The sequence below is a fragment of the Centruroides vittatus genome, unplaced genomic scaffold, assembly GCF_030686945.1.
Source record: "Centruroides vittatus isolate TY-2023 unplaced genomic scaffold, ASM3068694v2 contig_979, whole genome shotgun sequence".
NCBI lineage: Eukaryota > Metazoa > Arthropoda > Arachnida > Scorpiones > Buthidae > Centruroides > Centruroides vittatus.
In genome coordinates this window covers 2,133,348-2,161,325 of record NW_027122650.1, presented here as the reverse complement: position 1 = coordinate 2,161,325, position 27,978 = coordinate 2,133,348, and the positions used below count along the sequence as shown (strand labels likewise).

Genomic DNA, 27,978 nt, shown 5'->3' with positions numbered 1-27,978 from the left:
AAATTAGAAGAATCAGAAATATCACCACTTGATTTGAACATTGTTTTGATAATATCAGAATCCTGTTGAAATCTATTGATATCTTGCATCCATATATGTGCAGGAGAAACAATGATTTGCTCATCTTTCAGCACCTGCCTGTATGGTGATGACCTAGGGGATATCCATTTCTTTTTTTTTTTTTTTTTCGTCTTTGTGTACTATCATATTGCCTCTGGATTATTCTGATTTTGAAACAATCACTAGGAGAGATCATAAAAATGAGTTGGCCAGAAGTGAAGAAATTCCAGTCATTCCTGGCTTGAACCTCACAGAGAATGGTCTTGAATGGAAGAGGAAGAGCTAAAAACAATTTTTGTAAATTTGTGGTTCAAATCATCTCTATAACTTTTGAGACCTAAGATAGAGGATTCTTCTGGCAACATGGGATATACGGTAGATTCTGTCATCTTGCATGGGAGAGATTCAGATGTACTCTGTTACAGTGTTATGGGTAGGAATAGAACCCATTTGTTTTAAGATAAGAAAGTGGAAATATGACAAACTATGTGGATGCTATGCAACTTCAACCCTTGACCTTATTGGTTTTTGATTGACACTGGTTCCTGTATATTAGTTCTCTGTTTCCCTTTTTCCTATCCTTTCTAGCAACCAATCATCTCAATTTTGTTTTTAGTTTTAAGTCTAATATACAACAAAAGTAATTAATAAATTTGTAATATTGTTCTGGGATGGGAATTTCTGTAGCCTACATGGTATGGCCTGATTATATGATGTGAAACTTTGATTTAGTTGTAACAGTGAACTATATTGAATGCAGATGTTTGATTAGGGAGAATCTCAAACATAATCACAAACCCAAGGGCTATTATCTTTGTTTCTATAAGTGATATATATATATTTTATAGAAACAAAAATATATATTTATATATATTTTTTCCCCCTGTTATTTTGAGTACTAAGTCTCGTGTTATTTTTTAATTATTTTTGATTTAAATTTGCTTTTATATTCTGTTAAACAATATTTTCATAAAAAAACATACACAATTTTCAAGAACTTGGTAAACTTAATTATAAAAATAATTTTATATATGCAGAATATTTAATGTTTTAAAATAATTGTTAAATACTCAATTTTAATTTTTTACATTTATTTAAACTGTTTAGGTTGCTAAGTGTGCTATCAGAGTAGAACTTGTAAATGATAATTATACTGAACTTAAAGGAGAAATAGCTGGTCCTCCTGATACTCCATACGAAGGTGGTAATTTTGTTTTAGAAATCAAAGTTCCAGAAACTTATCCTTTTAATCCTCCTAAGGTAAACATTTATTTAATAGATACATACTTTTTAAATGAAAATATTGTGCTAGTTTATGACAATTAATAGTATGATATAGTAATATGTATATAAAGTATCTTTGCAAGTAATAAATATATTCTGTATTGATTCATTATTTAAACCTGATCAATTAATAACAATTTTTTAAAATTATATTTTTTAATCAAAACTCACTAGTTTCTTAGGATCTGACAACTGATAAGCAAAAGTAAAAACATACTTAAGGTCATATATGAATAAAAAAAATATATGTGTATATACAGTGATATACTTGATCTATCATTTCTGTATCAATTGTTTCTCACATCTATTTATTGTGTCTGTAGTCTCATATAAGGACCCATATATATATATATATTGTTTATAATATAATATATTATATAATATATATAATTTTAATTTTTCCTGTATTCTTCGTTCCCACGATGTTTGTTCTATATTTTAACTGAAAGTGATATGTTACCTGCATCACTCATTTTACTCACAATAGAGTGTGCTAAATTGAAACACTGATTTTTGTGTATTAAAAATAAGAGCACATCAAACCCTTTGACTACAGCTAACCAGTTTTTACTGTGATTTTTGGTTACTTTTTGTCTACTTCTTTATAAAATACTGTACTTTATTGGCAACATTTCCTCTTAAAGCCTGGCAACATTGATAAAAATTAGCATGTTGTCTCAGGTTGCCATCTGTACAATAATTATCATATTTGTATGATTATTTCGGATGCCATACGATGTATTTATAGGTAATTTCATAAATATGCCTTACTCTGAAAACAGCTACTAATTATTGAAAAGAATCAATTTGCAATCACTACTTTTATATGTATCACCTTTTCATTGATACAGTATTTAGTGTTTTTTTGTCACTAGGGGGTTACTAACTTTTCTGAAATTTTTAGATTGGCTACTATTGTATATTCTTGATTATAAGGCACATCTTTGTCATACTTTTCAAGACTGCTAACTGCTATACTTTTAGACCTACTGATAAAATGCTCAAATTGATGTGAAAAGAAAATTTGTGCAAATAAACATTCTGTTGAAATGCCATTATTCTTCTACTTGTATAAAATGTAATAAAATGTATTAATGTAGTACCTATAGAGTAGTTTCCATCTAGTGAACTGTCTAGAACTGAAACATTTTTGGCATAAGGAGTTGCAACCACTCAAGGAATGGACTAAAAATTTTAGATGGTCTCAAAAATTTGGAAAAAGTAAGGTTTATGCATATGAAATAAGTATGGCATATAAAGGAATGTGTTACATATTTGTTAATAATTTGTTAATGTTTAGTGTCAAAATTCTATTAAAAAAATGTAAATTTTAGCTTATGCCATTTCAGAGGATTGTTTTGTATCATACATTATAAGGGAGAGTATTAGTAAAAACTTCATTGTTAAATAGGGTCTAAAAGTTTGTTGTTGTAAGAAGGGATCACAGACAAAAAGTTTGAGATTCTGACTTAGGGCAAACCTTGTTAATATTTCTACAGATAAAGGGCATAAGTATAAAGGATTGAGCTCGATGTATGATAATTTTGAAGGGCAGATATGATGTTTTCTCCTGTAAGGTTGGCAACTCTGCATTGTCTTGTGGTAGGGGAGATCATATCTGGACAAGTGAGAAAAGTCAGAACCCTTTTCCATAAGAGAATCAATACAAAGTGACAAAAATTTATAATTTCACTAACATCTTTAACACTTCTAAGGTATAATCTTCAAGTGCAAGAAAAAGTCAATACATTAAATATTCTTACCAAAAGAAAATAGAACAAATTTTTTAAATGTAGAATAAACGAACGTCCATGTGCATGCTCCATACTGTTTAGTATTACAGAAAGCCATCATGTAAACCTGTCACTGGAAAATATACGTTTCATATGAGATAAACAATAAAAACATCATAAATTTCCCATGTCAATCATTTTCCCACATCAGTCATTTTTTTCACCAAGTCCCATCAAAAATGATAGACTGAGAATCCACTGTACATATTAATTCCTTCTAGTAATTAAATATTTCAACTAACATAAGCCATAAAATATAAACAACTAGTTATCATACCAGTGAATATGAACAAAAAATTTCTTAAATTTATTTTATATTTACAAATGAATAAAACAACTTCTCGCTCAATACCTGGGAAGGATAAATCAACACACTAAAAACTTTTTTTATATCCCAGTACGAACAGCTTTAGATAAAAACTAATGTTTTGATCAAAAACTTGGTCTTCGCCAGGCTATTGACCAGTATAAAATTCGAAACTGGAATTCGAACGCCGTGTTTAAAATTATTTTAAATTCCAAGTTATTTAAAAATTAGAAACTAATTTTTGCCATACATGCTACTGAAGTGATAAAAAATATTGTTACATCCTCACAAATAAATAATACAATGTATTTGCTGGTGTAGAAATGTTAGCAACGTGCTAGTGTTGTTCACACTTTTTTCTCATAGCCCAAATTTTTTTATTCATTTATTTCATATGCATGGAGATGGTGCTATTTCCCCAGTAATTGATTATAAAGGTGCATACTATAGTAATTGTGTTTTTTAGTGTAATGTTTGAGTCAATCCTTCAGAGGTCTCAATCAACTGTCTAAGGCTTGGTTATAGAAAATATGAAAAAGATAGAATTTATTGTACTGCATTTGGGAGATAACATCAGTTTATTTAATTGCAATATCTTCATGGTTATTTAAATCTTTTAATGTAGCTTTTATGAATTTTTACCTTGTTATCTTTATTGAAACACCAACTGAAGAGGGACTTTTTCAAGTCTGAATGCATTTTGGGTGTATTGTATACATATTAGATTTAATTATTGTAAAGTTTCTTTATTCATTTGTAAATTTAAATAAAAAAAAATTTAAGAAATTTTTGTTCATATTCACTGGTGTGATAAGCCCTAACATATAAACAACTGGTTATATTAGTTGAAACATTTAATGAAATTAAGGGCAAAAAGCAAAAAACATTCCTTCTAGTAACTTTATATAAATCAGCACACACCTTACTTTACTCAGAAAGACACTTTAATTGAAACTTAGCTAATGTTTTTGGCCTTTTTAAAGGATTGTTGATTTCCATGTCATTTGAAGTTTCAATTTATATTTGAAATGTGAACCTCAAATGAAATGAAATAACAAATTATTTCAAAGTGCCATTGATGAAAATAACCTACAGATATTGTTTTTAAACTATTGACTAACGTATTAAAACCAATTAGGTATTCACTTAAACTAATATAAAATCACATAACAATATTATAGACTGTCTGTTTCACTATAATAGTTTAGGAATTTTGTATAGAATTCTCCAGGTCTTAGATATGTCTTAATTTATAGATTTCCAACATTTCTATATGCTTCAGATTGACTCTTTCTCTCAGGGAAAAATAAGAATTACCAAAACTGGATAAGTATCTGAATGAAATAAGCAGTAAACCTTGAATAATTCCAACAATAAGGTTTAAATAGGTCAAAAATGTTTTTGTTGTATTCAAATTTATTGCTGGAGTTATTTAAGAAATGCTGCTTATTTAATTTCTTCAAGGGCCCTATAAGTGTGGCTTCATCCCACTTCACAGATACCTCATCCTCCATAGTGCACCTAGCAAGTGATATAGAAGGTATTTATGCTCTTTAATTTTATTCAGCATAGATTTTGCTATGGCACCAACATATTAATGTTCTCTTTTGTCTCTATCATCTTTGAGAGGTAGCTTTTATAAATCAGGTATTTTCCTATACACTAATCAACCTTTGTTATTTCTCATAATTTTATGTGTGTTGGGCTTTCTTCTATAAAATATGTTGGTATCAGTGGACCATGCAGTCTCCCTATAGACATTATGTAAATATGTATTGTAGTCTGCAATGTTGTATTTCTTATGGTTCCTGTCATCTTTAGTGATTGTGACTGCTGTTGGAACTCTTAGTATTGTGTTTGTTTTTCTCATATAAACATGTTATAATATTCAAGTTGTATCCTAGCTTTTTATCAGTCTCAGTTAAGTAGCAAATTTGTTCAGACCAGTCTACAATACCTGTCCAATGTGTATATGCTCTTCATACTAAAGCTCTGAATGCTGTCAGTTTAAAATACATAAGATCATGGGATGTTCTTAGTATAAAGAGTGGGTGGTACCCTGTATTTATATATATTTTCATGATATCTGACCTCAATTAAACAAGATGAAAATGTCTATAAAGTATATACATAGATTACCCTCTTGTTCCAAGCAAATCTTAAGCCATATGCCTATTAATGTCTGAAATAGTGTTGAATGTCTGGTTTCTTCCTCCAGATGATCAACACATTGTCCATATACCTGGTGTGTACACGTGTCCTGGCTGTACTTAGGGAGAATGCAGTTTTCAAATGTTTATAGTACCATTTCACAAAGTACCTCTAATAAAAGGCTACCTGTAAGTACACCCCTCTGCTGTTTGTACTGTACATAACATTTATCAAATTGAAAAAATGAGAAGAAAAATACTAAATCTACCACTACAAAATTTGCTGCTGGTATTTTCATCAGTTTGTTTAATGACATATTTAAAAAAGTCACATCAGATGGCAAAAACAAGGCTTCAGAAAAATTTATGACTGTGTTAAGCTTTGAGGCTCTTTACCCCTCAATTTTAAGAGATGAATTATCTTATGATTCCATTCATACAAAAATGATCAAATTTTGGCTTTATAAACTAGCAATTTTATGAACATTTTATTTATTTTAGAGTTTCAAATGTTTTCCTCTGAATCCATGATAAATGTTCAAGATTCATATGACAATATAGGGCACAGCTGGTTCAAAGCATTTTCAAGTTCAACTTTGTGTTCTTTGTGCTACTTCTGACATGTCCTCTTTTTGTTTGTTCATCCAATATTAAATAAACATCACATATACCTCAGCATTTTAATAGGATAAAATACATATTAAACTCTAAATATGTATTATATTTCAGAATAAACGATAATGTATTTATATATTTTTATACAGTTTTTATAGGCCTAAAAAATAATGTTTTTTAATAATGCAAATATTTAATAAAAATCAATTTTTACTAAAATTGTTATATTGTGTTTAGAAATAATAAATTAATTGAATTTTATGACAGGTTCGATTTGTTACAAAGATATGGCATCCAAATATTAGTTCTGTAACTGGAGCAATATGTTTAGATATACTGAAAGACCAATGGTAAGTTAGTTTGTTTATTTATTTATTTAATTTATATATAATATTTCAAAAAGTAAATGTTTGAGAGTTGCTTAAAATTATATTAGATATAGTAAAATTGAAATTAATACATAATAAATATTTATTTTATTATAATCTATTACATTAGAGTTTTAAGTAAAAGTAATTTATTTTACAGAAAGTAATGTTTTTATTTTTACAGGGCTGCTGCCATGACATTAAGAACTGTACTTCTATCATTACAAGCATTGCTAGCAGCAGCAGAACCAGATGATCCTCAAGATGCTGTTGTAGCAAAACAATTTAAAGAAAATCCAGAAATGTTTAAACTTACTGCAAAACATTGGGCTCAAGTTTATGCTGGAGGTAATGCTAATTTTGTATAATGTAATATTTGGAGTTTTACTAACTTAATTTTAATAATTTTATTATAATTAAGTTATTCATAATAAATTAGTTTTGTAATATTTACATTTTGTTTTTTAAACAACAATCTGTTAAAAACTCTGTTTACATAAATTAAAAATTAGCTTTTGTTTGTCATGTTTTCTGAGTTCCCTTGCTAAAATAATTGAGAGACTCTCATTAAAGTCTGAGGTTAAAAACTGGCATTAAATTTTGAACAATTGGTTTTCTAAACAGGTTGAAAAAATGTATAGTCATTTCTAGAATGTACAACAGCATTCTAAAACTTTGTTTTTTCAAACCAATTAATTCTTCTTTGTAATTGTATTTTTTCTTTAAGCCCATAAAGTTCCTTAAGCCCATATATGGCAATATAGGTTTAAAAGTTGATAAAAGACACTCCAAACTGGAAGACAAAGAGAGGTTTTATTTAACAGACTATACAGCGTGAAAGCAGTAACAAAAGAGAAAGGGGTAAGAAACACGTGGCAGTGTTGCCGGTGTGTAGACTACATAGCGCACCCTGGTGGTGGAACCCGACATAACAAAAAATTAAATATTTTTCTTTAACACTCCTCCTAAATTTTTACATTTTTGTTACACTCACTACAATCAAGACTTAAAAACACAAAGAAAAAAAATTAGGAGACAGGTCCAGAGTGCATAGGAAGCGATTTCATTTAAATTTGCAGACTCCTATGCAATTTCTAAAGTACTCAAATTTAATCCGAGATAGTGGTTTTGTAAATATATCACCCAACTGTTCGTTGCTGTCTATGTGCTCTACCGTTATTTCTGTTCCTATCTTTTCCTTCACAAAGTGGTATTTAACGTCAATATGTTTGGTTCGTTTAGAAGCTTTCTTATCATCTTTAGTAATCATGTGAATTGCACTGTTGTTGTCAACATACATTATTGTAGGTTCCTTACTTAGCATTTTTAGTTCTAATCCGAATTTTCTCATAAACAGCATTTCTCTAATAGCTTCACTGGCAGAAACGTACTCTGCTTCAGCAGTGGATAATGCAACAGTTCTCTGTTTTCTGGAGTGCCACGATACTGCTCCTCCTGAATACATTAGTAAGTATCCTGATGTGGAACGTCTATCCTCCAAGTTTCCAGCAAAGTCTGCATCACTATAAAGAGCTAGTTTTTCATTGCCATTGTATAAGATTCCATAATCAGTAGTTCCTCTTAAGTATCTTAAAATTCTCTTAGCTTGAATCCAGTGATGGTGTTTTGGATTTTCTACATGTCTACTTAGGTAATTTACAGCAAACGTTATATCCGGTCTACTAATAGTGGACAAATATAGGAGGCCACCTATTAGTTCTCTGTATGGCATACCTTTAGCTTCCTTTGTGTCAGCTGTTTCATCCTTTGATTGTTCAATTGGAGTAAAGGTAGGGTTTGATTCATCCATATTGAACAAACTAAGTAGTTTTTCAATGTATTGGGACTGGCAGATAAAGATAGAACCGTTGGTGTGTTGTTCTATTTCCATTCCAAGATATCTGTTGACTTTTCCCCATGTTATCTCAAATTTTCTGTTTAATTCTTCCATCAATTCTTTCATTGTTTTAAGGTTGTCACCAATCACTAATCCATCATCAACATATAGGACAACTACTACTTTAGATTTCATATTCACAAATACACATGGATCTGATTCTGTAGCTATAAACTTCTTAGATTTAAGGAATTCCGAGAATTTTTCATTCCATTTTCTGGGGGCTTGTTTCAAGCCATATAGACTTTTCTTTAGCAAGTATACTTTGTTTGCTTGACTTGACTTAATAAATCCTTCAGGCTGTGTTATGTAGATTTCCTCCTCTAGGTCACCGTGCAGAAAGGCGGTTTTCACATCAAATTGAAGTAGCTGTCGTTTTTCTTTTGCTGCAAAGGCCAATAAAAATCTGATTGAATCATATTGCGCTACAGGGGAGTAAGTTTCTGTGTAATCGATTCCTTGTTTTTGTTGAAATCCACGCACTACTAAGCGAGCTTTGTACTTCTCGACTGAGCCATCTTTCCTGTATTTAGTGCGAAATACCCATTTGGTTGTTAGAGATCTTTGACCTTCAGGGAGGTCTACTAAGATCCAAGTATTATTTTTATTTAAGGCATTTATTTCCTCTTCCATTGCCTTCTTCCACTTTGGTTGAGTTAAGGCTTCTGAAGCAGATATCTGTTCACAATCTGCAATCATTGCATGATGATCGTACCTTGATGGCAGTTTAATTTCATTCTTACTTCTTAAGTTGTACGTTTTGTTTTTTGTTTGACTTTCTCTATTTTCCTGTTCCGTTTCTTCACATGCTTCTTCTAAAGCTGATTCAGATTCTTCTTCTTCAGTATCGCTTTTAACAAAGATTGAGTTTTCTTCATTAAGATCTAGAGTTACGCTCTCTTCAGTTGGTATTTTATCTGACTGTGAATTTCCAGTTTGTTTTTCATCATTAAATTCCACATCACGAACGATCTGGACATCATCATCTTCGGGAAAGTAGATTCTGAAGCCTTTGGTGTTATATCCATAGCCCACAAACAAACCTTTTTTACTCTTAGCGTCCCACTTTAAACGCTTTTCCTTAGGTACATGGACATGTGCAGTTTCTCCAAACACACGTAATTGACTTATATCTATACTTTTGTTGTACCATACTTCATATGGTGTTTTTCCTTCAACACTACTCCTTCCGGTTAGATTTATAACATGTACAGCTGTGTTTACAGCTTCTGCCCAAAGTGACTTGGATAATCCTCTTGCATGGATCATTGTTCTAGCTGCTTCAACGATTGTTCGCATTTCTCTTTCTATTCTGCCGTTTTGTTGTGGTGAGTATTTACAGGATAACTGATGAACAATTCCTTCTTCTTCTTCGGTTTCTTTGATTAAACGGTTAACTTCTTCTTTACCATTGTCTGTCCTTATTATCTTGACTTTGTAGTTTAAGTTATTTTTGATGTATTTGATGCATTTTCGGATTCTATCTTTGGCTTCATTCTTTCCTTTTAAGAAGTATACAATTCTGAAGTGACTTAGGTCATCTTTTACAAGCAGGAAATAGCGAGCTCCTCCTACAGATTCTGCCTCCATAGGTCCACATAGATCGATGTGTAATAATTCACCTGGTGCTTTTGCTCTTGAAGTACTTAACTTGAAGGGAATTCGATGTTGTTTTCCCTTCATACAGGATTCACAAAAGAAGTCAGGGTCATCTTCGTACTCTATTCCACATTTCTTTAAAATTTCTCGAACTCGTTTAATGTTTTGATGAGCTAATCGTTCATGGAATTTTCTTATGTTTTCCTTCTTCCTGTGTGTTCCAACGAAAGCTGTGTTTTTCAGGTATTTTTCAAAATGCATATAGTATAGCTTTTCTTTCTTTGTTCCGATAGCAAACACTTCATTGTCTCGAACAAGTCTACAACCTCTTTTGTTGTAAATCATACTGAAGCCTCTGTCTGATGCTGAGCTGATTGAGAATAGATTAAACTTCAGATCTGGAACGTATAGGACGTTGTTGAGACTTGATAAAATGTTTGATTTGCCATTGTTAGCTAAAAGTTCGACTTTGCCTGATCCATAAGCTTTCAGATATGATCCGTCACCAATCTTTATCAACTTTGGTTTATCAAATTCTGAATAACTAAGGAACCATTCTTTCTTTGCGCACATGTGATCGCTGGCTCCACTGTCTGCAATCCACGAGTTTTCACTTGGTGCTACCTCCGCCATATTCACACCGATGAATGCTGCTTTCCTTCTATCATTCTTTCTTGTTGTCCTCTTTTCTTTTTCTTTTTGTAGTCTAGCTGGACACTGAGCTATGAAATGACCAATTTTATCACAAAAATGGCATGGAAATCTCTTATTGCTCGACCTGGCTTTGGTATTGTAGATTTTATGAGATGGAAGTGCAACATTGTCCAGTTTTTCTTTGTTGGAGTTATTCTCTGTAAGTCTACTCTCTTCAAGAAGCAGTCTGGATGTTAGATTGTGCAAAGTACGTTCTTTTTCAACGACAGATTCCCAGGCAGTTACAAAGTGTGCATATTCAGGTGGCAGGGAAGAAATTATTTTAGTCATAAGCATGGTTTCAGAGATCTCATCATCTTGTGCCTTCAATTTTGCTACAATGTTCTCTAAATCAGAGATATGCGTTCCTAGTCCTTTGGCTTGAAATTCGTAGTCAAAGAATTCCTTTTGTAAAAGATACTTTCCGATAGATGATTTGGGTTCAAATAGACTAGTCAATTTCTTCCACATTTCAGATGCTGTTTTACAACTTATTAGATGGGACAAAACTCTGTCTTCTACAAGAGATACAATAACATCTTGCACTCTTTCGTCTAGTCTCAATCTTTCTTTGTCTGTCGGTGTTTCACGCAACACGTCTATCCATCCTTTGGACCGCATGTGAACTTCTACTCTAAACTTCCATAAGTTCCAGTTTTCAGCACCGTTCAGTTTAGCAATAGTAAAATTATTACTTACAGATTCCATTTTCAGTAAGACGGCTTGATCAATAAAGTTCAGATACTTAATTCTTCGATTAAAAATGACTTGTTCTGACGTAGCCTGGGCCCATAACCTGATAAAAGACACTCCAAACTGGAAGACAAAGAGAGGTTTTATTTAACAGACTATACAGCGTGAAAGCAGTAACAAAAGAGAAAGGGTAAGAAACACGTGGCAGTGTTGCCGGTGTGTAGACTACATAGCGCACCCTGGTGGTGGAACCCGACATAACAAAAAATTAAATATTTTTCTTTAACAAAAGTTTCTTCTATTCATAATAGAAGATACTTTTTCAATATGACCATAAATATCTTTATGTATAGTCATATTTGCCAAACTTTTCCAGAACCAATAACATCATTGTTTTATGTTTGCTATTTGTAACCTTTTTAGCTAATGAACTTTAAGAGCATGTTATATATGAATTTTCTTTCTAGTCTTGACACTCTTTGATGATCTTTTTTTAACTAAATAAAATTTTTAATATAAGAAGTCTATAATAATCAAGAAGGATTCAATAAAAATAAAAAAGAAAGAAATTAATATAAGAAATTAATATGTATAAAAGAAAATGGTTTGAACACCTAGAAATTATGAAAATAAAATCAGAAAAAAAGACTAACAATATGACAATATAGGTTTAAAATGTCTTGGTATCATGGTATCCCTTTATCAGGGATAAGGAGAGTAATTAAGCAGAATTTCAGTGATATATAAATCAATATCAAAAGAATAGAAAGAAAGAAAAAATAGCACAAACTTTTGTAGAAAAGCAGTAAATCTGAAATATATAACATTAATAATAACATAAAATTTCAATTTAAATACATGGCTAATATTGACAGAATTAAAAAGTGAGGATAACTACAGAAATCATTATTGAAATACAAATATAGCAGCTCAAGTGACAATATACATATAAAGAAGGAACATGTATATTGTATTAATAAAAGGTAATAGAACCTCTAGAACATTTTAAGAGGAAAATGAAAAAATTCCTGGAGTTTCTTATATTTAAAAATTTTTAGAAAATCTAATATACCTTTTAAAAATAATTTTGGATAAAACCAATAGAAATGAATGTAATAAAAATAAAAATTAATGTAGTTGTAAAAGACATTTACTTTAAACTGAAGAAGAACAGACCTGTCCAAAATGCATATTTAATAAAGTAGAACAGCCATGAAAAAGTCTCTTGGTGTCCAAGTTAGAATATTCCCCAAAAGGTGTGGTAAAAAGTTTTCAGACTAGAAGCCAATATATAAGCTTGATAAACATTAAATGAGAAATCTAATTTTTTTTTTCATCATGATTGTATGGAAACAGTACTAGTTATTAACTACTAAACTCAAGAGTAAAGATATCCTATATATTATACAATACAATAAAATGAACTTTTTAAACAAACTCAACAGTGATACATTGAGATATTAAGATAATATATAAAATAAAAACTCATTATAACAAATACATTTTTTTTTTCACTTTATTTAAAAGGTTTTTTTCAAGTGACATATCAGAAACACAATTTTATAACATTCAGATTTAAATATAAAATAAATTATTTCTGAATCTTTTTAATATTATTAATAATTTATTTCAAATATATTATAGTTGAAATAAATTACTTTTTATAATGTTTGTTGTTTTAATTAGTTTATAATATTGTGTCTAAATTGGATATATTTTATATATTTTCATGTGTGTGTGTTATTTACATTGGTAATGTGCAATGAAAATAAAACCTTTGAGAATCCTTTCTATATCAGTATTTGTAAAAATAGAAATATTTTTCAAACTGCCAGATATTTGAGAAATATTACTTTTTTTTTTTTACTAAAGTCATATCTTCAATCAAGTATTACCTGTCAAAAATTAATCAATAGCTTTGTATTGTATGTACAGTAAGTTAGTTACTGTAAATACAATTCATCTTTGTTTTATCAATGTGGAATTAAGAAATGGCTTTATCAAGGCTGTAGAAACATGATCATAACGTTAATCATCAAAACAATATCAAGGTGTCTATTACTAAAGGAAGACAGCCAGGAAATCTTTTAAAACACAACAGGGTGTTTACTCAGAATGTAGTGTATAAAGTAATTTTATAAAGATTTTAATATTATTTTAAAGTCTTAAATCTGTTTGTTTGTGTAAGTGAATACTCTATAATTGTTTTTATCAGCTTTAGGTGAAATTTTTGTTTTGTTGCTTTTTATGTCACAACACAGTATAAACTACTTCATTTGTAGAAATATTAACAACTCTTGAATTTCTTGAATCTCTATTCTTAATTCTTCAATCTCTACTTTCTCATAAAAAGTATTTTGTCATGCTTGATGGAGAAATTTTCTAGTAATTACATATTTATATAAGCTCTGATCTACAGCATATCACCAATATGTCACTTGTAACTTTCTTTGAAGTAAAATATTAGTAAACTTTGAATAAAGACTTGTTTAAAGCATTTCATTCACAATCGTTTCAGAATAAGTTATTTAGTTAAAACCCTTTAAAAAACATTGAATTTAGAAACATAGTATTTTATTCTATTGTTATTCTGTGCACAAAAGTAAAATATGGTAAATTAAATTGCATTCAGAAAAATTCTGAAAATACAGTTGAACTTGTCTATCTCAAACATGTTTATCTTGAAAACCTCTATTTTGAAATTTATTTTCCCTCCTGCATTTGCAGCCTAAATTCAATATATTTCCATGTTTATCTGAAATAATTTTCTCCCATAGCCTCTATATATCAAATTATGGACTGAAGTGTTGACTACAAATTTAAAACTCAGCAATTACATTTTGATAGTATAAATTACAGTTGAGAAACATCTTTCAATAGATTACATAGTTGCAAATAATGGTGTTTTTCTCTGATTGGCTAAGAGTTTTGGCTTGTGTCTTATTGATTGAAGAAAGTCAGGCATCAGAAACTATTGACGAACTATTTCTATTAAGGTATATTAAAAATGTTTTATTTATATCTAATTCGGGTATGTTCTGTACTTGCTATTGTATTAATAAAATGTCATGTCTCCAATTAAATCTATTAACTTATTACTGTTTACTGTGTATGAACCTCTATATCTTGAAACTAGTTTATCTCAAATTTTTTTCTTGTTTCCATGTGATTCAAGATAGAAAGGTTTAATTGTAGCTACTGAATAACAATAACATAGACAAATTTGCCTTCCTTATCTGCCAGTTTTGGTCTGCCAGTCACAAAGACTATCTGCTATACATAATTAAAATTAACATATAAAAAGAATTTATGAGACTAATAGAAAATTTGCTAATTGTATAGGAAAATAATATATAAAAATTAAAAGTATCATGAAAATGTGAATATTAGATAAAGACAGAAAAAGAATTTAAATTGATTTAAAATGGAATAATTGTTAAGTAAATAATGTTGTGTAAAGTTGTTTAATATCTGTTAATTTCAAAATACAGTAGACCCCCTATAACACAGGTTCATATAACACGAATTCATATAACACAGCAAAAAAATTGCGATTGTGTTTGTATAACATACTAAAAAAGACTTGTATAACACGGTAAAATGTCATCGCCAACTTGTGTCGTGACAGGATTGGTCGAATCTGGACCAATAGTGAATATTGTACAAACTGTTGAGTTTAAACGAGCAGCAGACCTACTAAAAAACATTTATTATTCAATGGCCATAAAAATTATATTTTTATTAATGATGTCTCCAAAGTTCAGCAAATTTTTCGGCGAAAAATAACTTATCAGGAAACATGTGCCCACCATTCGATGAGCCGCTCCACGACGAAAACAAGCTTAAGCCATGGCGTCATCGAACAGTGCACACTCGGTAAGTAATCCTACAATTGTTTGTTTATAGCATAGTTTATATGGATTATTCCCAAAAAATTATATGTGATTTGGAAATGTTGAGTCAAATTAGTCTAGAATTGATTAATTCTATGGAAGAAAACCTTTCAAACAGCCGTAGCCCCTAAACTGCACAAGTGCCGGGCTGTGATTGGCTCATGTATTTAAGTGACTTGTACAACACGGAATGTATCTACCATGTTATAGGGGATCTACTGTATTGTTTTAATCAAGTTGCTGTAATAAAACTAAAAAATATTTTGTTGTAATTTTTTTCCTTCCCTGTGGGCACTAAGAGAACCTTTTTCTCTCATGCTCACCATGGTTTTGACTAGGCTAACAGTAAAGGCAACTGGGCAATGGGAATGGACCTGACATATCTGAAACAGATTGCCTGTGAAAAATTTTAGGGTTTTCCATTGGGACTCAATCCTGAGAGCAGCATGCTGATGTCTTATTTACTTCAGCCATTGTAATTTTTCCATTAATAGAATTTGCCTATTCCAAGAAGATTAATATGTTAATGACTTATTAAAGACCAAACTGAGAATGCATGAATTTTTCTGTTATACATAAATCAGATAATTTTTAATTTATTGTGTTAAAAAATAAATAAAAACAAAATTTTATATTTGGAGATGAATTACCTTTATACAGAACATTATGTAGTCAATATATTTAGATTTTTATAATTTTAAATTAATTTATGAGCAATTCTTAAATTATGAGTTTATTGAAGAATGAATTAAATTATTTTCACTTTTTAAAACTTCAATCAATCATATAATGTTAAAATATAAAGTAATAATAGAAATTTTTTTTAAATGTCTGTTTATAAATTTACTTAATATTTTTAGAAATTTATATTATCTAAGAATATTTAGAAATAATAATCTTATGTAATCTTTATTGTAACTGTTTTCATTAAACTTTCATTTTTTTGAATCATTATATTCTTATGAAAATTTGTTAATATCCATTTTACCCAAGTTATAAACAAGTGTAAATGTATTTCAAATAAAATGTATTTCATTATATTTCATGTTATATTTGTTGTTGATAAAAAAATTTATATTTAAAGAAAGATTTTGAATAAATATAAAATTTGTAATAATAAATATTTCAATGTAACTTTCAAATTAAATCTTATAATTTTAAATATTCATATTTCTTTTTCCTATTTAAAAAGATTTTACTATAATTCATTACATAAAAAATTAATTTTTTATAAAATAAAGAAAAATATATTTACAAACATCAAGGAATTAGTTCTTTCATTACAAAATTCTGTAATTTAAAATGTAGGTGTAATAAAACAATACATATGTTACAGTAAGATTCTAAATCTTATATTGAAAAGCAATACAGTGGGTGATTGGTTAACGAACAGTTTGGATTTGCAAACAAATTAGACAATGAACACTTTTGCCAAAGATTTTTATGTTCGGACAATAAACACATGTTCAGATAATGAACACCCGACAAATCAAATGTAAGAAGTGACGCTGCATTTAATATCTGTAAAACTATATTTTAATGGCATCTATGCATGGTTTATGAAACAAGACTTTCACAGTTGTATACATAACCTTTTTTGCACTAGTTAATTTTTATTCTTTGAATTTTTTAAGTGCTTTTCTGAACATTTTATTTAAAAACTGATAATATTATGGGGCTTAAAAAGAGTGGAGTGTCAAGAACTGTGTTCACTGTAGAAACTAAGCAAAATATAATAGCCAAGGTAGAGAGTGGGCATAAGATGTCTGATATTGTAGGCAGATGACTTCAACAGGTCTACAGTAGATACAATCTTAGCTAAGAAAGATATAATCAAAATGACTCAAGCAGATAAAGGAGTAACAAAAATTGCATCTGAGAAACAAAGATGTGCCATCCATGCGAAAATGGAGAGATTGCTTTTAGTTTGTTATTACATATAAATAATCATAGTAAAAAAGTATATAATTTGTTATTTATTTTTTGGGGTCTCCAGAATGAATTAATCAAATTCCCACAAAAATTTATGGTAAATTAATAATCGGTTAACAAACAATTCAGATAGTGAACATGGTCTTGGAATGGATTATGTTCATTAACCAATCACCCACTGTATACTTATATCCCTTGTACAACATGGCACTTCTACAACACTGTTTGAAAATTGGGGATATTCCCCCTACAACACTGTTTCCAGTTTTGCTCTAACAGGTTCAAGAATTTGGGATCCTCTGTGCAAAATTTCACAGCTTTTAAGTGCAACCTCTGTTGTTCAATATTTTTTTATTCAAGTAAGCATGTGTATTGTCTCAAATTTTTCCACAAATTTTAGAATATTGAAATTTTCAATTTGTTTTATGCCTTTCATCAGGTTTACTTTAATGAAAACTGATAGTGCAATTTGGTTTTTCCCTGTCCTAGCTTTCCTATCAACCAGGTGTTGTTGTCATTGTTTTCAGACTTTAGCCTTTAAGACTGTCACTGTGTTTTGTTTTTATAGATTAATCTTTGTATTTAGTAAAGTTTATTTAGACATTTTTTTGGTAAGTGTTATTAAACTTTCTTTTTAACCGTATGTAAGTAATCATTCATAAAATGAACAAAATACAGCAGTGTTTTGGTATTCGAACTATTCCCAACTCCAGCAATTCAGTATTCGAACAAAAATTCAAGAAAAAAAATCTGACTTTGATTGAACAAACACAACATGCTAGAACAAACTTTCAATTAATAACATAGAAACATTTTATGAATGATAAAATAAAAATATGATAAAAATTTTTAAAAATGTAGATGTTGCTGATATTTCTGATCAAAATCAACAAAAAAACTCGGATGATGATACTTTGTAAAAAGAAAACTTATTTAAACTTAAAAAGAAAAAGCCTTATTTAATTAATATTAATGTGTGTTACAGTACTTTTAATTGTGATTGTTGGTAAATTATCAATTGGAAATAAATTATTGATTGTTTTAATGAACATATTTCTCTTAGTAACAAAAAAAGAATAGTATATTTTTGTTGACTTTTGGAACCTAATCCTGTTTTGCACCAGTCCTTTGTTTTGTATAGCATGGATTTGCATAACACAGCACTTTTTCGGAATGTACTACTGTATTATACGAGGGATACCTGTATTTTAATTATTTTACTTTTCATTATTATTTCAATAAATAAATTTTAAAATATTTGATGATAGCATAAAAACATGCAATGCGATTTCAATCAATGGCTTAAATTTTGTGTCTTGTTACATAACTATACAGTAGAGCGTCGATAAGTGGAACCAATTGGGGACTGGGGTCCTTCCAGTTAATGATTTGTTCCAGTTTCCGACTTTGTACGAAAAAATACATTAACCTGTCCGATGTTCAAATTTTTCTCCGTTGCGTGTCGCTTCCTGTTGAATTTTCGTCGATTTTAAGCCTAACGAAAATTTTTATAATAATCATCGAGGCTATCGTATCGTTAAAAATTATTTCTGCATTTTGTACAAACAAAATAAATATATTAAAGAATATAAAAAACATGAAAATTATACTTTAGAAGTAAATTTAGTATCAAAAACATTCGATTCAGCACGACACAGTCCGACTGAAAATCGTTCCACTTTCCGGCCATTCCACTTACCGACGTTCCACTGTACTTATGTATTTTTCATTATTTATCTATTTACTTGATCATGACAAAAATAAATCATTCAGAGGATTTTTTCCAATAAAGTATTAGATAAAACATTTTTTAATAATTTTAGAATAATTTAATATTGAAATTTTAAAAATTTATTTAATTATATGACAATATAAATAGTAGTTTTAAAATAGTGCCAAAATTTTCAAAGTTTTCAATATTATCTATTGTGAAGTTGAATAAAACTGAAATAAAATGGATTTGTAGATATATTAGTCATAAATTTATATAAGTTTTTTTAAATTCAAAATTGTCAATTAACCCAATTTTTTCATTAAAAAAAAAAGTGGATTTTGTAACAACAAAAACAAATGAATTTATGCTGAAAAAATATTTTTGGTTTAGTGCAAACTATTTAATACTGTGTCATTCAGTATATTATCAGATTTTTTAATTTAATTGTTTTCTTTTAGCTTTCAGTTACTCTAATCACTTCAATGTTGTTCTAAGTCTAATAAATATTTCTATATTCCTTTACCAATTATTAATAAACCATCTCAAACTGTCTTAGTCAAGCATATTAAATGAATTCAACCTGAAATTTATTTAATGCTTAAAAGCAATAATAGTGGCATATATTGAAGCAACAGTGATAGTCAGTTGGAAATGAAAATCTTTATGAAATGTAGAATGCGTTATAATTGATAAGATCAATTTGCTAGTTTATTAGTTAGTTTTTTCTTGATTCTTATGAAAAAAATGAGATGAAATTTACAAAATATTTCATAAATTATTTTTTTTTAGCACCTTCAAATACACCAGAATTTGATGTAAAGATAAAGAGGTTGGTTGATATGGGAGTAGATGAGGTAAAAATTAATTTTTAATTATTTTATTTCATATACATAACAGTTATTCACATGTAATAGTTTGATAAATAAAGTAGAATATAATATTAATCTAATGTTTTTGTATTCTTTAGCTATATATCCATTTTGATACAATAATTTTTATCTCATTATTTTCATTTGAAAAAAGTTTCAGAATCTTTTAAATGTTAAGAAAATTTTATCTTATTAATTTCTTCAAAAAATTTAAACTTATCATTAATGTATGATATTGGTCCAATATTTTTTTTCCAGTTTTAAAGGGGCAAAAAATTGCTCTGATTGCAGTTTTCTTTGATTTAGGTAACTGTCTATGGTACATGCTGTGCAGGGTTAAACTGATACTAAAACTCATTGCAACAATTGTTAAGCAATGCTAAATGCCAACTAAGTTGTGACCCATCATGCTGCTGCAGCCAACAAAATATGCACAGAAATTAAGTGTTTGGCATGATTATAAATAATCTATTAGTTGACTGTTGAAAAACAATCAACAAAACTGAATAATTGTTTTTATTGTATTCAACAGAATCAGTCAGTTTTGGTAACTTCTATAACATTTTCTACAAAGTATTAAGATCCCATTCAACAAGAAATAACTGTTCATATTATATTTTTCAGGCCTACTTGCACTATGAATTTGTTTGTTTCCTTAACTGGCAAGTTCTTATGACAGTGCTCATTAACAGCATTGGTGAGGCTGTGCTGGGAAATAATGCTTAGCCCTTTGGTGGATGCATTTTTTCAGAAGCTTACGAGAGGGTGCATTGCGACTATTACACCACATACGTAATATTACTTGATTTTAGCCAATAATTAACTGTTGTTTTGAAAATATGATCAGATATACGAGGAAATTAATTTTACAACTTTTTATTGAACAAATTGGTTTCAAAACATCTAGATGATAAAAAAGAAGTCACTCCACTTCCATCTAGTCAGTTTTTAAAATTGCCTTCGCACGTGGCACATCTAATAACTATATTACTATGCTTCTTGCAAACATTTCTACCACATTCCTGACAGACAGATTTTGTTCTATTGTTTTTGTGTCTGCCACAAATAAAACAAATCCCAGGTTTTGCTATTTCTTCATACAGCTCTTCATTCTCATATTTTTGGGAAAATATAAGGAAAATCTTCGTAGGGAGTGTTAGCATCATAGATCTTTCTTTTAAATGTTTTTTCTTGAGATTTAGGGCAAGTTTTTTTATAAAATATTGTCTTCTGTCCTTGTTATCAGGATTATTAAATTTAAATATATAGTATTACAACTTATTCCAGCAATGTTGAGGTAATGATAAAAGAGAGCTAGTGGCCATTGCCTTGTGATACAGGAAGTAGTGTAGGATGAACACATCTGATCTACAGTGTCTACACCACCTTTAGTAACATTGTAGTCCAAATTTATCACAGCCTTGTTAGTTTTCTGATCAACTTCAGAAGTATTGTGCATAGTGGAAAGAAAGATTACAGCTTTGTTCTTTTTAGGTAGTATTGAAGCAATACAAAAATCATACTGAAAACCAAATAGACATGAATTAATTTGTCTGGTTTTGTTTGCAAGGAATTCTGGGTGTATTTGTTTGTTTTTCTTCATTCTTCCTAAAAAGATAAGCCCTTTATTCAATAAATTACAGCAAAAGGACAGTTACTGTAGAAATTGTCAGTAATAATGTTTCTTTTTGTTTTTTTCTTTTGGTATGATTAATCTCATCTCTATATCATCAACCTTGTTTGATCTCTCTTGACCTACTTTCCATAATAAATCTCAAAATTAAGAGTATAAAAGGTCTTAGCATCACATAGAGCATATATTTTTGTCATATTTAGCAGGCTTATTAGAAATATATTGTACAAAGTTGCAGCATCCTCTAAAAGGATGAAGCATCTTGTCAATTGTCACAAACTCATTCACATTGAAATTGCATATACAATTGTTGACAAACTCTTGATGAAATTCTCAAATTGGTGCAAGGCTTTTTAGTTGTTTTTCATTCATCCCTGGATTCTAAGTTTTCAAATCTAAGGGCACAAAGCAAAAATCGAAAACGTTTATAACTGAAAAGTCCCTCTAAAAGGATCATTCCTGTACCATTGGAAAACCAGAGCTCTCAGCAATTAGTGTGACTCTTTTTTTTATACCAATCAAATACAACACTCCAAAAAAGGCTTTTATTTCTGTTTTGGTGGTATCTTTGTAGTCTCTATCTGTTGTATACTTGACTTCAGCCCTTTTTTTCTGAATATATCTGTTGATTTTTGTTACGATTCATTTTGATCAGTAATAAGCAAGTGGAATGCATTTATTTCTTTATTTGTATTTTTGGCAGTAGCTTTTGGTCCTGGTAATATTTTTGTAATGTTTTTTTTTTTTTTTTTTTTGCCTTTGTCTATCCAGAATAAAGAGATTTACTTATCCACAGAGTTTCCTTGTCTTTTCTTATGAAGAAATGATAATAATCTTTTTTCTTCTGCCATATTCACTATTTTCTTCTACAACAAAGTTATCTATCTCATTTGCTGATTGTTCAGAGTCACTATTGTGACAATTTTCTTCTATAACCTCCTCCTCTTCTGACTCACTTTCAGTGTCATAATCAATTTTTTCTGACTCTTTTCTTTCTTATATCAATTCTCTCAAAACTTGTTCCAAAGCTCCTTCCAACTATTTCTGATTTAGAGGTTTATGAAACCTAGAAACATCAAGAACATATAGATTTCCCGAAAGCTGATTGGAATACTTTCAAACTAATATAAGTTTAAGAATTTATAGAAACCTATGACATTGTTCATTTAACATATTTATTCAATAAATTTGAAAAAAGTAACTTACTTTTGTAAATACATTAAGAAAAATAAAAAGTATATATTCCATTTAATTTTCTGTCACAGGTTGTGTAGCAGCAGTTACACTGCAGATATGATACCACCTAACTCAAAGCTCAGTAACAACTAAATGGTTAGTAAAACTGACCCCATTTCACATGTATGTTGTAACATCTGGTATGAATAGAGAATATTAAATCACACTTCCACAGTAATTAAATACAACATCTAACAAAAGACTTTATTTCCTTCTTGTAACAATTTTCCACAGGCATGTCACCAAAGGGTTAAGTTCAATGTAGTAATGATTATATGTAATAAAGCATTTTTACATTTATTTTTTGTACTACACATGTAATCATTACAATTGGTGACTATAGCTTAAATATCCTAGTTTGCAGATCTGTTGAATGCTTTCTGCTATACAGCCAAACCCTATTTATGTGTTTTTCAAGAAACACTGAGAAAAATGTACAAGTGAAATTATTTTTGAATTACTTTCAGAGTGAATATAATTATTGAAAAAGTATGTATCAGTTTAAGTTAATACTATACAATTGAATTTGAACTTGTAATTATTGACAAAGAAGTTCAATTTACTATAAGTATTGTATAATACATTTGAACAACATATAAAAGGAAAGTAAAATGATGTAAAATTAAGTCATGTAATTTTAAAAAATTGATTAAGTTTGTTTTGTTTTTTATTTTCTTTCAATAACATTATCACTTACTGGTACAAAATGTGATATTGGGGTTGTCTCCTCCTGCCAAAACTCTAGTCACATTGAAAGATGAAAAAGTCATTTTAAAGGTTAGCAAAAGTTCACACTAACAATGAACAGTGAAAACACATGAGAAATCAAAAAATAATTTTTATTCACTTTGTGAAATTGGTTCACAGTACAAAATGTGGAAGGCAAAAATTTTCAACATGTTGGATTGGCAGTGTGATTTGCTAAACAAGAAAATTTGTTGAAACCACATCATATTATATATTATTTGCTCTGCTTTTTGAATTTTCTGGCAATTTACTGTCAGTGTGGACTAAGCTGAAATGAATTATTATTATTATTATTATTTCTTTTTTGCTACATAATTTGCTTATTTGCTTTGTTTTCTTAACATTTTTCCATTTGAAAGTGAATAATACATAATTGAAAAACAAGTGCTGTAGAGTACTAAAAAAATGCAATATATAAGTGTAAAATTGTATAAATGAAGAATGTATTGATATAAACGAAGTGTTTTATAATGGAGAAAGTACTGTACAGACAATATTTAATATATAATTACAAAAAACATACAAATGAAAAACATATAAACACTGTTAGACTGTATATCATAAGTGATGCCAGTGATATGACTTCAAGTTAGTGGGCCTGAAGGCAAAATATAGATTTTTGAATCGGACACTTCCTGCTAATATGAATAACTCATGTTTTAGGGATCCAACTGCCAATCATCCTACCTAATATTTCATGTAAATCACTCAAGGAGACCAAAGTTTGGTGTAAGGCATGACTCTGCTGCATACCTATAGTTTTATATATGATATATGTAAGTTTTAAAACTTTAAATGGTTTTAATATGTACAAGCTTTATGCTTATGTGCCAAGGTAATAAATTAAAATCTTCCATAAAATTTTAAATTACCAACTTATATTAATCATTTCATTAAAATTATAAAGACAGGTAATTTTAATAAAATTATTAATATAAATTTGTAATATAAAATTTTAGAGAAGATTTGAATGAAACTGGAGGAATTGAGAAAAGCACTGGAAGAGAGAGGCATGAAGATCAGCAGACCAAAGACAGTATATATTACATCTGGTGGAGGGGATAAGAGTTGTATACAACTCCAGGGTGAAAAGTTAATAACAGCTTCCATATTTAAGTATCGGATCATATATAGCAAGTGATGGAGGAATGAGTGCAGAAATCTGGTATAGAGTTTAGAGTAGAAGGCTGAACTGGAGAAAGATCAGTGGGATACTGTGATAACAAAATAAGCTGTAAAATTAAAGGAAGATTATAAAACCATGGTAAAATCTGCAATGATGTACATGGACAATTACAAGAGCCCTTTAAAAGAAGATGGAGACAGCGGAGATAAGAATGCTGAGATGGATGTGTGGTGTGACAAAGAACAGAATTAGGAATGATTACATAAGAGGAACAGTCAAGGTGGATCCTATAAGTAAGAAGATGCAGGAAAGTAGATTAAGATGGTTTAGATATGTGGACAGAAGTGAGGACTAAGTTGAAAAGAGGATTGGGAAGTTGAAAGTGATAGGGAGGAGGAAGCGGACAAGACTGAAGTTGAGATGGAGAGAGAAGGTGGCAGAAGATTTGGAGGGAGGGGATGAAGGAGAAAGGATACCCTGGATAGAGAAAAGTAGAGAAGGCAGATTAAAGATGGGAATGCTGATTTCATATAAACATGGGAAAACACTAAAACAAAGAACAATAATATTAATAAAAAGAATTACTTCCAAGTCCACCTGACTAAGTGCCTTTTCTGCCTTCCCTGTAGTTATGCCATTGGGTGATGCAATTTCCATAATTACTAGTGTGTTTTATTTTTAAAATTGTAAATTTCAGAAGAAAATTAGGTATTATAATATATTAGTATTATAATTTGTATAATTACATATTTTATTTAACATTGCATTCTGAAAAATATTTGAGAAAATAAATTTTCCAAGTTTTTAAATAAATTAAATTAGGGGAGAAATATGAAGTTAAATGTGCATTATGCATGAATTTGAATAAAAGTTTTCTACATAAAATGGGAAGTTATAATAATTGATATAATAATAATATACTATAATAAATAGTACATAATGTATTACCAACAATCAAATTATAGCCCAATTAAAGATTGGGCTATAATTTGACTAATTAAATGATTAATATAAAGTAATTTGTCATTAGAGTGAGGCGTTAGGTGCCATCTCTTAACTTAATTATAATTTTTATAAGCTAATAAATAATTTAGTGTTTAACCAGTAAGGTTATATCTAAATTAATATATTTCTGGAAGCAAAGAGTTGCTAGGGGTCAGGGTGGTGCAACTGGCAAGTGTACCGCATAGCAAGCAGAGGTTTAGGGTTCAAGCCTTGCCCCGGGTCAGTTCTTTTATTCCAGAAAGTTCTAAATTATTTATTAATTTATTAAAAATTATAATTATTAATTTAGTTAAGAGATGGCACCTAATGCCTTACTCTAGTGACAAATTACTTTATATTAATCATTTAATTAGCCAAATTATAGTCCGATATTTAAGGTGATCGTTGTTAATTCATTATATGGTCATCAGGCTTAGAGATGTTTATTATCAATAAATAGTACTTAAATTGAATATTTGCAATGATTTTATTTGAATTCAATAAATATTTTGTAAAATTTATTATCTATAATATCAAATTTTGATAAATTAAAATATAATGCTTTCATGGAATTAAATTTCAGATTTATTTTTCTTTGTAGCACAGAGCTAGAGTGGCCTTATCATCATGTTCCTGGGATCTTGAAAAGGCAACAGAAACATTATTCAGCTAGATAATATTTACAGTTTAATAAATTATCCTTATAGGACTTAAAAATTTCACGCCAAAAAATAAATTTAACTGATAAAAAAAAAAGTTATTTTCTGCATTTAGAATGCATATTGAAGTATCTTCCATTTAGCATATCAGACACCTGGCAGTAACCTTGTTGGTTACTTTAATTTAAACTTAAAAATTTATTTGCATTTTTATATTTCTCAACTGTAATTTTAACAACTACTCTAAATTAATATGTTAAGATCCTAATAAACAATTGTGGTGATAGATTTTTTAAATAAATTAATCTCATCTCTAGCCCATGGAGAAAAATCTTTTTATAAATATGCTACATTGCCAAAATGTTTCAGAATGTTAAATAAATGCATTATATTGTTAATGGTTTTTCAATGATTTAAGTGTATATCAGCCACTTCACCATTAGTTGTTTTAATTATAACATCTTTTTTCATAAAGAATATTGCTGATACAGGACATGCATCACGAAATGTCGATACTTTCAGATATCATTTTGTGTTTGTGTCTCTGTAAACAATGTAAAGAAAATGAAATATATGAAAAATGAGATAGATGTATAATGAATCACACATTCTTACACATTGTAAACAATATATCATTTAAGTTAATGTCAAATAAAGAAAAATAAATGACAGTTTTTATATATGAGTTTTGTTTTTTTTTTTTTTACATTTTCAATTGCATGAATCATTTAAATGTACTTTTTATTTTCAATCAAATGTTTAATGCCCATAGGGCAGGATCAAAAATGGAAAGAAAAAAATCTTTCATTTTTACATGGGGGTAAATTCCAGAAGAAATTAAAAAAGTGACCAATTATTAGAAATGCAGAAAAAAACTGAATTCATGAAACTAATTTTTACCCAAAATAAAGATGTTTGGCTCTACACACAGTGAAATATTACTATATCTATGCAGCATAACTTTCTTTGATGACAAAATTGTACAATATTCATTAAGGTTAACTAGCAATTGGGATAACCTGTAAGGGTTCATTTGAACTATTAAATATTAATTAATACACAGTAAAGTCACCCAAGACTTTACTGTGTATTAATTAATATTTAATAGTTCAAATGAATTACTGTTAATAAATATTTGTATTTTTTTTTTTTTAATAAAAACTTTAATGCAAGGCCAATAAAATATATCTGCTGTTACCAATCTAATCTAAATGAAGGGAAAGCAGTCTGCTGCCTATGTATGGTTGATGCTTTATTCTCTTACTCATCCAAGATAGAAATTTAACCTAAATGAGGAAGGATCTGTTCTATTGCTTTTGCACGACAAACAGCATTGACGTTTCACCAGTTATCCTTCTTCACTGACATTGAATGGGCATTTGAATTATCTTTCAGAACTGAAGAGTTCTGAAAGATAATTCAAATGGAAGGGACATCCAGACTGGGAGTACTCTTTGGTCATAGCCTTTCGTCTTTATCCTATGCAAGCATTCAAAACTGGAAGAGTCCAGTCCCCCGTCTATCTCTGATAACTTTCACATCTCATCTTTACCCATAGGATGATGATCAGAGCCCTATTAATTCTAACTGACAGCCTTAAACATTCCCTACTCACACTAGATGTATGTACAGTACAGTATAGTACATTTAAACCTAAATGTCTTCCTTAATATTGATCCTTGATTGATATTGACATGACATCCTATTTGATGGATGATGATAGATA

The 27,978-nt window shown here is 29.3% G+C and overlaps 1 protein-coding gene across 2 annotated transcripts in view; it reads left to right on the top strand.

Moving 5' to 3' along the window:
* The window catches only part of LOC136985843 (ubiquitin-conjugating enzyme E2 K-like), a 48,708-nt gene extending 21,778 nt beyond the window's left edge, over positions 1-26,930 (top strand). The window contains exons 2-6 of one of the 2 annotated variants that reach the window (XM_067283213.1): positions 1,168-1,320; positions 6,477-6,559; positions 6,762-6,925; positions 19,788-19,852; positions 26,195-26,930. In XM_067283213.1, coding sequence (XP_067139314.1) covers positions 1,168-1,320; positions 6,477-6,559; positions 6,762-6,925; positions 19,788-19,852; positions 26,195-26,266 — 537 coding nt within the window. In that variant the 3' untranslated portion in view covers positions 26,267-26,930. The remainder of the gene's footprint in view (positions 1-1,167; positions 1,321-6,476; positions 6,560-6,761; positions 6,926-19,787; positions 19,853-26,194) is intronic. The other variant, XM_067283214.1, reaches the window with a different exon arrangement.
* The last annotated feature ends 1,048 nt before the right edge of the window (positions 26,931-27,978 follow it).